We start from the raw sequence: 14,483 nt of genomic DNA, 5'->3' as shown, positions 1-14,483 counted from the left end.
CTGAGTTAAGTGACCGTTCGGACAGATTATCACTACTTATCGCTCCCCATTGGTCATGTGACTCAGACTCCCCGCACAGTGCCTACCCCACCTTTTGTCTCTCTTGCCCCCAAAACAAAGCCCATGATCTGCTCATCTAGTAAACATGGTTGCAAACTACTTTTCAAGGTGTATTATGGGAAATTTTGAGTCGTTTTTTTTTTTATCCACTAGACATTCGGACACTCCTATAAAATGGCATAACTACTATATAGCACTCTATATAGGGGCGGATGTCAGACACAGCCAAGGACTCCTAAACTGCTGAGCTGCAATAGTCAGAATGTTTAAATTCTACCCCACAAAAAACACTGATCGAACACTCCAACCGCATCCCACAAAATGGTGGAACAATGCAATGACTCACAGTTTCAGTCTGATAGTTTGTTTACTAATTGGAGACCTAAACGGTCCCTCCGTGTATGATGAGGAAACAAAAAAGAGAACCAAAGAAAGAAATTGGAATGGACTTAGTTAGCTAAGTGGCAAACAAGAAAGGACAAAGAGATGGGTAGGGGAAGGTGGCCAGACCTTCTACATTCCCTGTTATGCTCACAAAAAACTGCTGAGAACGCTGTGCTAAGCAGTTTCTATTATGCCAAGATCAGTTTCTAGTATCGGCATCGTGTTGGAAGTTATGACATTGCTCATTGAAGCCAAGCTAAAACATTCATGGGCCTTTTGACTTGACATGAATAACTAAACAGTTACTTTTCCTCAAAACAACTCAACTCAAAAGAATTCTCGCAAAGTTTAAAGTCAACTCCTGACAATATGTATTAAGCACATTTTTGAACTTTAAATCCCTACACTAACTTTTTTAACATGTTCATCAGAAAGTGGCCAGTTACTTATGAACCCTCTTAGCTGATGCGTGTCTTTGAGAGACAATTTGCTCATTCCCAGGGTTTTACCATCAGCTTTACAAAGCCATCTTACTGCGCTACTACTTAAAGATTCTCCATGAGACATTGATTGGCAGCAACTTCCTAAACATTTCTGCATGAGCAGAGGAGTAAACAGGAGAGCTGCAGGAAGCTGTCACTCAGACAAACTTGTTTGTTATTTAAGCGCCGAGATGCTAAAATGTCAACAAGCAATTAGCATAGAAAACAAAGCTGTGACAGGTTATTAAATCCATACAAATGACCTCTCACGGTGAAAAGCCTTTTAGTAGAATATTCAAGATTCTTTTTGAGGAGAGTAACTTGTATTAATTTAATTTAGCTCCAAAATCTAATGGATTTAATAATCTCTTTTTAATTTTCCTACAACTTGCATGTAACCAATAATTTTGACAGATAATTCCACTTGTTTAGCAATTGATTTATCTCCTTGTTAGGTGCCAGTCTTTGTTGATTACAGGGCAGTTTTCCTGTAAGACTTGTATTCCTTAGCTCATGACTTGCTATAGCTCAAAATTCGTTTTTACCCAACTAACAATCAACTGTTTGCATGTGTGTGTGTGTATGGGGGAGGGGACTGGGGACTTATAGGTACTTGTGGGGACCAACAACTGGTCCCCATTAGGAGAAGTTATCTTCTTTTGGTGGGGTTTGGGTTTAGGACTAAGGTGTGAATTGAGTTTAGGTTAGGTTTAGGTATGTACTGGTAATGGTTAGGGTCAGGCTACAGAAATAAATGCAATATGAATAGAAGTCAATGGATAGTTCCCACAAGGGTATGGTGACACAACGTTTATAGGTGTGTATTTGATTCATTGTGGGATGCAATTTCTGGAAAAATAGCTTTTGTGAGGACTAACAGCTCTAGAACTATATCTATATTCAAAACATAATTTTTGCTCTTACTGTACAGTATTTGTGTTTTTTTTTGTTTTTTGTTTTTTTTTACTTTTTCACTTTCCTCTGCTATTTATTTATAACTATATAAATACATAGCTATGTCTATAACTGTGTGGACCTTTTATATTGCCAGATCAGGGGTCACAGGCTTCTCAGTGGAGCAGTGGGTAGCACTGCTGCCGTGCAGCAAGAAGGTCACAAGTTTGATTCCTAGCCCGGGCTCTTTCTGCACGGAGTTTGCATGTTCTCCCTGAGCATGTGTGGGTTCTCTCTGGGTACTCCGGTTTCCTCCCACAGTCCAAAAACATGAGTGTTAAGTTAATTGGCTTCTATAAATTCTCTTTAGGTGTGAGTGTGTGCGTCAATGCTTGTGTATCCTGTTTGGACTGTCCAGGGTGTACCCCGCCTCTCACCCGTAGACTGCTGGAGATGGGCACCAGCACCCCTTATGACTTCACTTGGGATTAAGCGTATCAGAGAAAGGATGGGATGGATGGATCAGGGGTCACATTTAGTACGAAGGTGTAAATTAAGTTTAGGTTGGGGTTACCTGTAATGCTGAGGTTAGGTTTTAGCTTTAGGCTTAGATATATGGTTAGGGTTACTAAAACTATTTCAAGCCCTAGAAGTGAATGGAAATTAATGGAAAGGCCAACTATAGAGAGACGTGTGGGTGGGGGATCAGTGAGGAAAATATTTCAGAAGATATAAAACTGAGAACCTTTTGTACCAGAGGACATTTTGTTGGTCTTCACTTCTGATTTTGCTATCAGTTTTAGGACTAAGGAGTAAATTGAGTTTAGATTAAGATTAGGGTTAGGTATACACTGGTTATGGTTAGGGTTTAGGGGGGTTGTCAGGGATTATTATTGTATAAAAAGGGTTTGCAATTAATTGATGGCAATGGAAGTCCACACAGCCCTCACTACATGTGGCAAGATGAGAATTTGAGTGTTGTTGTTGTTGTTTTTGTTTTGTTTTTCTTTTTATTTCTCCTCTGTTTAGCAATGTGTCATCACTTAAAGGCGTACCAGCCAATTAATATCATGGAGTCAATTTAGTGGTGCTTTCAGGGTAATGAACACTTACAGCATGTGATTGGCTTTGTGAGGAATGACCAATGTAGTTGTGTGATGGACGACCACCTGAGACAAATCTCTTTTCTGTGTTTCTTTTCCAGATTACCCAGGAGCAGTTTATTCTGGCCTCTCAGTCCCTGCATCTCCAGAGAGCGAGCTGTGAAGCCGTATATCCAGTGGGATTGTACGGCTGGAGAAAAAGATGCCTCTATTTCTTTCTTCTGGTGCTCTTTGTCACCATGATAGTAAACCTGGCCCTCACTGTCTGGATTATTAGGGTCATGAATTTCTCAATGGTGAGTTCAAAATCTCCTCCACAGTAAAATAATTTTGTACCTTATCTTTTCACTTAGTAAATGTGCAAAAAATATAACTTAACTTGATGGTAAAAGATTCCATCAGAGATAATTTTGAGTCTTTCAAGCTGTGAGTGAGCATCTCATTTTTCTGCTTTGCAGCTAACCACTAGTGATAGGAGACCATAAGCAACACCATTCTTGAAAATGTCATTGTGATTATAATGAATTCTGTCCAACTACCTTCATTATAACAACTGAACGTTCTTCATAAAAGTTGTTTTCAAGTTTTGTGTGAAATGGGATTTAAAAATCTAAAATGTTGCACCAGCTTCCAAAGATTAGACAAAAGCCTATTTTATTCAACACAACTTTTTGTGATAGTTTACAACTGTCTTGTTTTCCAGTTTTTTTTTTTTTTTTTTTTAGATTTAATGAACCATGGATTTTGTAGCATTTAAAAAAAGTGCATGCCCTCAAAAGCCTGGTCATGATGGTCCATCTAGTGTCTTATTGCATCAAGATTTACTTCAGTAACGATAAGCCTTGTTTTCCCAGTCAGGGAGATGCATCCCCATACCATCATACTTACTTAACTCTGCTTCATAACCTGTAGCTGTATTTGCCTTACATTTATGACATTTAAAAGAAAGAAATTATATTTCTAATGGTATAAAATTTGCTGCCGTTATGACTTTTTACATACAACTAAGCATACTAATTAATGATAATTACATAATTAATGTAAACATGTTCCACATCTTTATCTATTTTTTAACGGTTTTGTATTAGAAATACACAAAATATTGGGGGCCCGCTTTGGTGGTGCAGCGGTAAGTGGCGTGACCTCTGTATGAAGGCATTAGTCCTCGACGTGGCCAAACAGAGTTTGAATCCGGCCTGTGGTTCTTTGCCGCATGTCTCCCCTCCTCTCTTGTTCCCCCTTTCCTATCAGCCTACTTTAAAATATTGAGCCACTAGTGCAGCAAAAACCTCCAAAAAAAAGAAAGAAAAACGGTTTCTTACAGATTTAAGATTTTCTCTTTGTGTGAACCTGGCAGCAAAAAAGTAGCAGTACGAAAATACATTTGACGATTATTTGTTATTAGATTAACCAACACAGTACTTAGCATTAAGAATTGAAAACTGACACTTTGAAGCATACCTGTTTGATAGAGCCTCTGACCTGTTTACCTCAAACGGTTGAGTTTTTAATAATGTTATCATTGTCAAATACAGTTGATTTGTTAATGTTTGTTAAAAATGTACTGATTCTAGGATATTCCACTATGGCAAATGATTAGACCTATGACTGTTTAAAAAAAAACATAAATGGCTTTTTGTACCAATATAGAAATGCTAAATACAAATACAAATGCGTAATTAAAAGCCCATTGAAATGTGTTAAAAACATTGCCTATAACAGTTTGGGTTTTGGCCAATCTTTCTTTTTATGAGTTGGGACAACTTGGCAGCTGGACCCACTGACACACAGTCCGTTAATCTGAGACAAAACCAAAACCAGAAGGTCCTCTGGGATTGTGACATTTTCAGGGACAATGCACACTATTAACCATAATAGTCAACAATGTCCCAATGGCACAAGTTTGTTTTTTTGTGTGTGTTTCTTTCGTTTGCTGTGGTAAGAGTTTTTCTGACTAGTGCTACAACCTTTGTTACCTCCATCAATCTATGCCATCACTAAAATACACTTCAAGATCTCCATACACCTATAGATAAACAAAGAAGTGGAAAAATAAACCCTGTCTTTTGGCCCAGTGTTTGTTCATGCCTCAGGTCTAATCTATTAGTGTTTAACTGAATATCAAAATTAGAGAATTAGCATTCTCCTGGTAATTTTGAAATGTCATGGTTAATTAGAACTGTCCCATTTGTAGGTGCGGAGTACAAAAACCGTCTGCCAGCGTTTCCATTTCTTGTGGATTCACTAATACACATTGTCCAAACTGTACATGCAGGCTAAGATAGATGTAATTTTCTTCTATTTCTTTTGGAGTAACTCAACTGTGTCCAAGTTTTAACCATCTGACTGAAGAGGTTATACATGCAATAAATCAAACTGCTTTGGATGCTCAGAAAAAAACTAAGTTTAAGGAATCGAATGTCTCACTCTCCACAGTTAAGTAGGTTTTTCCTCCCCATGGATCTTGATTGGTTCTGGCCACAAAAAAAACCCTGCTCCTTTATTGATTTATCCTTTTTTTTTTTTTTCTTAAAGCAATACTGCATAACTTTTGACCCAAATATTAGCATAATTTGACATATATTATATCAATGCTATGTGCAGACTGTCGTTCTCAAAAACCTGCCTTAACTTAAGTTGCTGTAACTTAGAGGGTCAGATTCATCACTGACTGAGTCATGAGACCCAGAGAGTAGTTACATTGAACTCTGAGCTACCCTTAAATACCAGAGCTAACTTGGGTAAAAGTTTTGTTATCCAACAACACCAATGACGCTAACCTGATCAGACATATTATTGGGTTTCTGTTGTAGGATTTCTATCTAGACTTTGCAAGTCGCTCCATGACTTCTCAATCTGCTGGTCGAGCTGTTATTACATTCCAAAATATGGAGGGAGACTGTTTCATTTAGCTACAGTGCATTGTTGCCAGTTGCTTACAGATAATGCTAAGTCAGTTTGCTGCTGGGGGTAGCCGTGCATTGATTAAAGGGGGTTGAAAGATGAGAGATTCCTCATAGAGGAGGTGACAAAATACTGGAAATCTACAGCAATGGATGGAAAACTAATGATATCGAGGAGAGACTTGAGTAAAAATCGTTAAGAAAACAAAACAAAGGCAAATTGTTCATTTGTTAAAACATCTGATTCTCAAGAGTTTGGGGAAATATTCTACAGACCAGACCTCTTCAAATCTAGTGCTTGCGATCTGGTGTCCTGCACCTTTTACATGTTTCTCTGCTGATGCACATCTGAGTGAAATACTCAGGGTAGTAGCGGGACTCTGGAGACCTTTGCTGTGTACTGAGGAGGTAATTTAGCCATTTGATTCAGATATGTTGAAGCAGAGAAATCTAAAAGGTGAAGGATGCTATAGAATAATTAGACAAAAGTGGAAACAAACAAAGTTGGAAGTGTGTCTGTTTTTGAAATTTTTATAGTGTAAATATTTCTCTGAAGAGCTGCATTTATAACTCGGACATGCTTAGGTGAGAACAAATCCAAAATACACCTTTTTATTGTTGGAATCTGTTCCATCAGTCTAACCTTAATAATTACCTACAAACTCCAAAATAATTTTACAATCCTGGACTTATTGAATGTCCTTACAGATCTGACAAGAGCTGCATTAACCTTAGACCTGAAAATCTGATGAATCTTTACCACCTCTGCCCTTTTCATTAAATCTAAATAAATTGGTCTCATAGTGGCTTTTAGTTAATAAAGACCATCCAGACCATCATGTTTCCACTGTGACTATTTAAAGAACTTCTGCCTTTTTTTCCCTACCTTCTGGACAACACCTCCATGTCCAACATCCTATTTTCACTCCCTTGCTCCCTATGGAGTTGTCACATCCACTGCCTCACCTCCCCTTAAGCTCTCCAGTGACTCTAGCATCTGTCTGCTGTCATACAAAGACCTGCACTCTGTCCAAACCCTCCTCCTGCACTCCTTTGATTCTTGTTCTGCTGTCTGTCCCCACTCCCTGCTCTCACATATGATAATGCTCTCCCTGCTGTTGCTCTGCTCCTAAATTCCTCTATCTCTATCCATTTCTGCTGACAGCTCTGTATACCCTTTCAGCACATCCCTCATCTCATCATACACACCCTCACAAAAGCTGTCCTCTCACAACTCTTTGCTCATTGTGCTGTGCCTGTACATAATCTTGTCCAATTTCAGCTGAATTATCTGCAACCAAAATAATTTCCTGAACCGATGTGATGTAAAGCTAACATTTATCGTCTGCTATATTTGCACTTCTGTATTCCCTAACCTGAATGTTTTTCTTTTCTGTTTTTTTTTTCTTCTTCTGCTTGTGTTTTCGTTTAACAAAAACAGCATGGAACCAAATCATGTGTAAACTATTCAGCTGGAGGGGAGGAGAGAGTCTAAATCATCTGTCAGAATAAGATGAACAACCAGGTCGTTGAAAAATTGCAGCTTTTACGGATGGTTTTGTTAAGTGTGCATTTCTACACCACCAGCATGAGGTTGTCGCCATTAAGACTTTGTTTGTATCATCTTGAATTCAATCTTACAATAGCGGATAAGATAAGATAATTGAATTTATTAAAAGCTGTTTAATTAGGCTTTAAAATATGAATATGAATGATAAAAAAAACATTCATTCATCATTGTGATTTTGCTGAGATCTGAGGAAAATGTCAGACTAGCCCAGTTAGCTGGAAAATCTAACTCTGAGCTTGTTTTGACCAAACCAAGCTCTTTCTTTGCTCAATGTATATTTGATCAATTGTTTATATTCCAGTTGTGGATCAAGTTGGCTAGTTTTTAACTCTTGTTGGTGCGATGCAGCCGTAGAATTGTACCCATCACAGCTGCCTATGCATGCGTTGTGAGAAGTTTAGAAATAAAATATTTGATGCTATGAGGTTAACATGGAGCCCAGGCGGAAGTTCAACTGAAGAAACTCACTGCTTTCCTTCATCCACCTGCGACACAGCCAATCAGCTTTGAACCACACCTCCACGAAAGCCAATCGGCATCCAAAGTTAATCTTAAAAGGCCTCCGATCTACACTTGTCTGCTCCTGTGGGCAGGCGGCGGACGCGCTTGTGTGTCTTCATTCAGATGACAACATTTCAACCCACCTCCAGTCCCTCCTCCACCATTGTAGCTAAAGCTTCATCAGAGTGTTATTCCTCCCGGACTCTTACTGCGTTCCCTTCTCATCTTAACTGGTCCGGCAGAAGACCGCCATGTTGGGCCTGGTTCTGCCAGAGGTTTCTACCCAATGGGGAGTTTTTCCTCTCCACTGTCACTTCATGCTTGCTCACCATGGACAGGTTCTCTCAACCTGTGTTATCCAAAGCTCTAGTATCAGCTTACGCAATCCACTGGATCTCCCCATAAAGCTCAGCATACCGTCTCGCTAACCAGCAGTCTTCAGACTGACCAACTTCATCTATCTCCACTCCACCACCAGTTTCAGGCCTGGGGGGAAACAGCCCTGTTCTTTGCTCCTGTTCATGCATATCTATCAAAATTAAGCGCTATGTTTCCTGCCGAGGTCTGAGCACCAAAGAAAATGTAATTGTATCAATACATTTCTCCTAATTGTCCTTTCTCTTCATGTGAGTTTTTCAGATTGAAATATTTTGAGAGCTTTTTACTATATGCCTGGTGAACTAAGTGTTGAACATGACACCATTTTTTTTTCCCACTAGGTGCTGGTACCAACCCAAGTAATCCATATGCTCAGACAAACTGAAACAACTAAGCTCAGAATTTAAGTTATGTATAATAACACAAAGAAAAAGTATCATGAAAAGCCGAAACACTATTTGAAAGGTATCAGTGATCAGAAAGCCATTCCTAACCTTGATAGTTAGTTCAGTCCAAATGTCACACAGGAATCATTTTATGATGGATAAAAGCAACAAAAAAAAACTCAAAACCTTCATTGTCTCATTGTTGCAAAACATACTGATCACATTGGTTACAGAATGATTTCTTAATTTCTGAACATACCAGTAAGGGCTGTTTGGGGGCCATAAGGTTTGTGGAAAGAACCTTGTTTGACTATAAAATGGACACAAACAGGTGCTCCTTGCAAGATATATGACAGAGAGTTGCCCAATAGATAAAGACCTCTTCATATTGCAGAGGCACTCAGTTTTGGCGAAATTATATTAAACAAGAGTAAGACACTGAGCTTCTCACTCCAGACCTTTAGGTAGAGTTGTAAAGAGCATGTGGGGAGTGTTGTTCTTGTGGTTAGAGCAGTGCGCTTGTGCTCTGACAAGTGCCCAGTTCGATCCCCACAGCCTGCACTCGGGTCCCTGAACACTACTCTTATTTGAAAAAGCCAGGATAGATTTTTACTCTGGTTACATCAGAACCCAAAGGTGGACTTTTCTAAGAAGACCATTTTCTAAGGCTGTTTCCATCCTTCCATTTGTCCTTCCTTCAAGTATCTGCCTCTTTGTTATCTACCGTATATATCCATCATTTCATTTGTACCAGAGCTTTATAATCCCTCAAGTTTAATATTTCTTCATGTCGATAAAACATTCTAATTGATGCTTTTTCTCCATGTGAGTCTCTCCTAGTTGAAATCCTTTCATCCTTTGATGGCTCGTTCATATTTCTATCTATTTATCTGTACTATGGAGTTGGAATAAGCATAATGATGTGTGTTAAAGATTTGACAAGTTTGTATGAAAAGTGGACAACCAAATAGCTCTACTATTTTTACTATCAAATATTTTAATATCTATTGGTACAGCAGACAATCTTTCCCAAGAATATCATTGATTTAACTATATGAAGTTTGTCATTATAATCGCATGATAAACACTTGAAGTTATTAATGCTATTCTCTACTAGTGTTACTGACCATAAAAGTAATCATAACAATGTTTGCATCGAGCTTAAAAAGCTGAATACAAACATCTGTATTAAAATATTCCTTTTTTCCAATGAATCCTCCAATCCGCTGTTGCTACATGCCTCTTCACTGGCTGTCGGTACCAGCTGAATGTCTAAGGTCTTCTTAACTCGATGTTTTGTCCTGCTTTCTATGGATCAGCCCATGCTTATTCAAAATGCAGCTTAGCATTTATTTGTTTTATATAAAGCGCTAATCATCTGAATCAAAACACAGTCGGTACAGCTCAGCCTAGTGTCACTTATCTGATTTTTGGGTTTCAGGACGGAATGGGAAATCTGCAGCTGAACCATGATGGGCTCCATCTGGAGGGAGTCAGCGAGTTTCAGATGCCGCTATATGTGAGCGAGATTCAGTCCAGAAGGGTGAGTAGCTGTCGTTATTGGCCAGAGTGAAGATCCTTTTAATCACGACTGAAAGAAACATGAAAAGATTTTTCCAAAGCAGAAGACAGGCATTGATCCTTTGCTGTTTTTGTGTTGAGGAATTTCAATCAATTCATTAACAACAAAGGCCAAATCAAACAGTACTTTGAAGTCAACTTATATCAGAGAGATTACCCCCTCACCTCCCTGTCCTCTCATGTTCCACCATCCTCCCAATAGACTACCATAACCCACCCCACGTCACCAGAATAGGCTCCTCACAGCTCCTCTTAGACCTTTAGGAGACTATAGACTATTGGAGGGGGGGCTGACATGAAGCTACTTAATGGATTTCCAATCAAGCCCCTGCAGTAAATCCTTCTGCTTCCAGTTTTGACTCCCCATTTCTCCTCTTTGATGCTTAGTAAGAATATCCAGCTCAATTTCCAAAAAAAGTTGATCCACATTTCCTGCTCCCACGCAAATCAGACTCTGTTGGATCATCCTCCTTTTCAGTGATTAGACATGGCGCTGCAAGCAATTTAAAGCTTTGGAAGCTGGGGCTTCCCGGCTAATTTGAATTTTAGGGACGTCGATTGAGGAAGTTGCTCAGTCACGGGTCCGATTTGTTACAGCAGAGTTGGAACTGAGTTAGATTACCAGTTTGAGCCACGTGACTGCATGTTTATATTTTTAGTTACAGATAAGGACCCAGCCACTCACCATGATTTACAGTGGGCAGAAGCAGTGGTTCAGTTGGATTTAAGAACCACCTACAGATAAAAACTGCTTTAAGTTTCCCTCTTATCATCCAGTAATGGATATTTGCACAAGAAGCTCAATGAGTCACATAGTGAATCACGCCTTAGTGGTCAGTTACCTGCTCCCCTTTACTGTAGTGAAATAATCATATTGCAAGATCCACAACATAAAAAGGAAGAAAGTCCTAAGTTTTTACCTCCCCATTAGGTTTTCACATTTGTATTAGAAAATATTCTCATTTCCTTTTTTATTTAAAATTTGACTTCGCCAGGAAAACCATATCTAGGTTGAAAACCTATTTTTTGTTGATAGTCCAAGATGTGCAGCAGAGAATATAATGAAACAATAATCACATAATAAAAAAGTATCCTAAAAATCTAAAATACCAACTCAAACGTACAATATATAAACATAGAGAATCTCTTTTTTTAATTAATTAAACATGAAGTAAATTGAAGCACTGGATTAAAAATCTATATTTTACCTTCTGACAACTATAAACTACTTTGTGTCTGTCATGTAACATCCTAGTAAACTACATGTCATACAATTTAATTAGATAAATACTTATTGGATAACAATATTTAGTCTACCTGTTTTTTGTTAAATTTTTTGTTGTAAATAACTTTTTTTTTTTGTCATTGTACTATGAATTATAGTGGCATGGATATAGTAAGGTCTTTGCTTTTAACTTAATTGAACCTTATAAAGGCAAAGTAAAGCAAGTTTATTTTTATAGCACAATTCAGGACAAAGACAATTCAGACAGTTTTACATGAATTAAACAATTAAAAGGAAGCATAAAATAAAGGCAAGTATAAACACCTTCTAATTGAAGCTAAACGTTTAAAAGGGATATTCAATACTAATTATTTGGTGCCATATTGCACATGTGTTAAAACCAGATTGTTGTTAAAAAAACTGATAAACGAAGCAACATATTGCACAGGTACAGTTAATCAAGTGTTTGTTGTTGAGGCTGCTGGCTCCCATTATGGTCTCCAGAGAGTCTGACTGATCTATAAATAGCAGCAGATGCAGGTGTAACTTTATTGGAGTGAAACTTCGACTTCAATCACTCTCGCCTTGCTTGAGAACTATCAGAGGAGATGGTAGGTAATATTTCTGAATTTCTGCTGCAAAAGACAGTTTTAAAAACTGGCTTGTTGAAAGCTTCCCTCTTTGTTCTGGGATCCGTTTGAGCTGGCTAACAGTGTTGTCTTTCAGTTAAAGGGAGACTTTTATATTAGGCTGCAGAGATAGTGAGTAAAAAAACGACTCTACCAATGTCATTGCAGGTAGTATTAAAAACAGCTGGTTTGATATTGACCGATGGCCTATGTAAAGTGTTTACATCATCATAATATTACATGGACTGGTACCACTGATAAAGGCAAAAAGACCTCCACCTAAAGTCTTAAGGCCAATTTATACTTCTGATGCATAGCCTCTGCAGCCGTCAAATCTGTCTCTGTGCCCCGAAACCGTCGTTGCGCACCTAAAAAAAAATCCTGACTACACGTTGGACGGTCGTAAACCCGCACAGACCTCAAGCGGAAGTGCGCAGACAAAAAGCAGCTGTGATTGATCCTTGGTATGCCTTTGCAAATGTCTGTGTGGTTGTCCTTCTCCATTCAGTGCCGGGGCCAACATTTTTAGAAACCGAGGAATAACAGCAATGGATAACCACGACGAAAGGTTTATCAAGGAGGTTTGGAAGTACAACCACTTGTACGATGCCTCAGACATACTTGTTTTAGAAAATAAACACTCCTGCCGCCGCCGCCGAAAAAGTTCTTGTGACCATCCACCAAAGTTCTCGCAAGATCTCGAATAGGCTCCCTCTAGCGCTTTGGCAGGAAACCGCTGTGTGTCCCTAGAAATTCCAGACCGATGGTGCAGAAGCATACCAGCAACACTGGTTCGCCACCAGACGCATGCGACATTATGTGTGCATTTGCATAAGTATAATCCGTCCTTTACTGTGGCAAATCTACTAATGGCTGTCAGGCTCAGAACAATAGCACCCAGTATTTGAGGCCGACAGAAAGATCTATCATAACTTTTATTGAAGAGGGAACTACAGTGAACAGCATCAGCATCTAAGACAGGAACCTCTGCTGGAGGAAACCACAGGTTAGTGATCACATTTATCTGGAGGAGGATGATAATGAACGTGTGAGTCACTAACCTAGTCTTAAAGTTCAGTCCTAGTCCATAGAATGAGGTTGCTTACAGCCGGTAGGCTGCCACAAGACATGGCGAGCACCGCCCAGGGTGTCCCAGGCGCTGGTCTCTCGGAGGTTGGAGGACAGACAGGAGATCAGAACTCACCAGATGAAGGAAGGCAGGATAATCCAGAGGGCTAAGCCAAAGCTGGTGTAGAAGACGTTGCTCGGTAGTCAGAGCTAGGAGATCAGAGGTCCCAAGAGGTCCTGAAGGAAAATCCAGAATGGTGTCAGATCCAGGTTCAGTAACAGGCAGGCAGAAGTCCAACAGAAATCCAAAGACAGGTCAGGCAAATAGATCAGAACAGGGACAGGCAGGTTTAGAGGTCAAACTGGTCAGGATCAGGCAAACAGAGACACTTAGATACACTAGAGAAAGTCTCACCAAAGGCTTGAATAATCTGGCACTGATGACTGGTCTAAGCTGGTTAAATAGAAGCTGAAGCAGTTGGATCAGATTAACAGTAATGAGAACTAGGCAGAGCTAGGCAGGTGAATAAAATGAGTAATCAGTCCAGTCATCAGTGCTAAGATCATGACAAATGGCAATGATTACAGCTCCATTCCTAAACCCTAGGATGCTCCTGTGAGTGTATTTGAAACCATAATTAAACTGCAAAAAAATAAGCTTTTAACTATAAACCAGCCATGGCAAGAAGATTTCTCATAGAGTATTACAGCTTAAAAATGTTGCCAAAAATTAAATATACAGTTAAGATATTGTTTTGATTTTCATTTGTTTCATTCAAGGTTTTCATTGTTTTCATGATCTTAGAAGCTCATTTGTCCAGACTCCACTGTTATAGGACTTCACTGTTACTGTAAAGTGGAGAAGTGCTTAAGCTTAGCTCACACGCATGCATCTGCAGGCAAGTTTTAACTCACTCTTTCTTTTTAAGTGGTGGCAATCTGGACCTAAGCATATTACCACCATCTTTTTAAAAAACTGGAGTTATATTGCGAATGCAATTAATTGCCCACCCCTACAGAGGGACCATAACAGTTATAGTAGAGTCTAGGAGAACTCCTCAGCTGAAGCTTGTTTAAGATGTATTGCTATAGCTATGAAAAGCAATTTAAATAGTAGGAAAACGTTGTGGAGGTTGTTGCATACACCCCCTTTTCAGATGTAATCATAAAATTTCTGCAAACCTTATATACGTAGATCAAACAGACTAAAACTCTCAACAGCCAGTTGATCATCCGACTTGTATCCTGTTGAAAATGTGTGGAAGGAACTGAAGATTAGAGCAGGTGAGACATACCAGACATGTTCACAAGTCATTTTT

At 39.1% G+C, this 14,483-nt stretch overlaps 1 protein-coding gene across 1 annotated transcript in view; it reads left to right on the top strand.

Moving 5' to 3' along the window:
- Positions 1–3,024: 3,024 nt before the first annotated feature.
- Positions 3,025–14,483, top strand: part of LOC107102070 (zeta-sarcoglycan-like) — a gene marked incomplete at its 5' end in the record, with an annotated part of 55,183 nt that continues 43,724 nt past the window's right edge. Inside the window, 2 exons of the mRNA XM_015401233.1 lie at positions 3,025–3,219; positions 10,103–10,204. Coding sequence (XP_015256719.1) covers positions 3,025–3,219; positions 10,103–10,204 — 297 coding nt within the window. The remainder of the gene's footprint in view (positions 3,220–10,102; positions 10,205–14,483) is intronic.

Source organism: Cyprinodon variegatus, unplaced genomic scaffold (genome assembly GCF_000732505.1).
Source record: "Cyprinodon variegatus isolate N-32 unplaced genomic scaffold, C_variegatus-1.0 Scaffold1196, whole genome shotgun sequence".
Classification (NCBI taxonomy): Eukaryota; Metazoa; Chordata; class Actinopteri; order Cyprinodontiformes; family Cyprinodontidae; genus Cyprinodon; species Cyprinodon variegatus.
The sequence above is the reverse complement of the archived record's forward strand: the minus strand, read 5'-3'. Positions and strand labels throughout refer to the sequence as shown.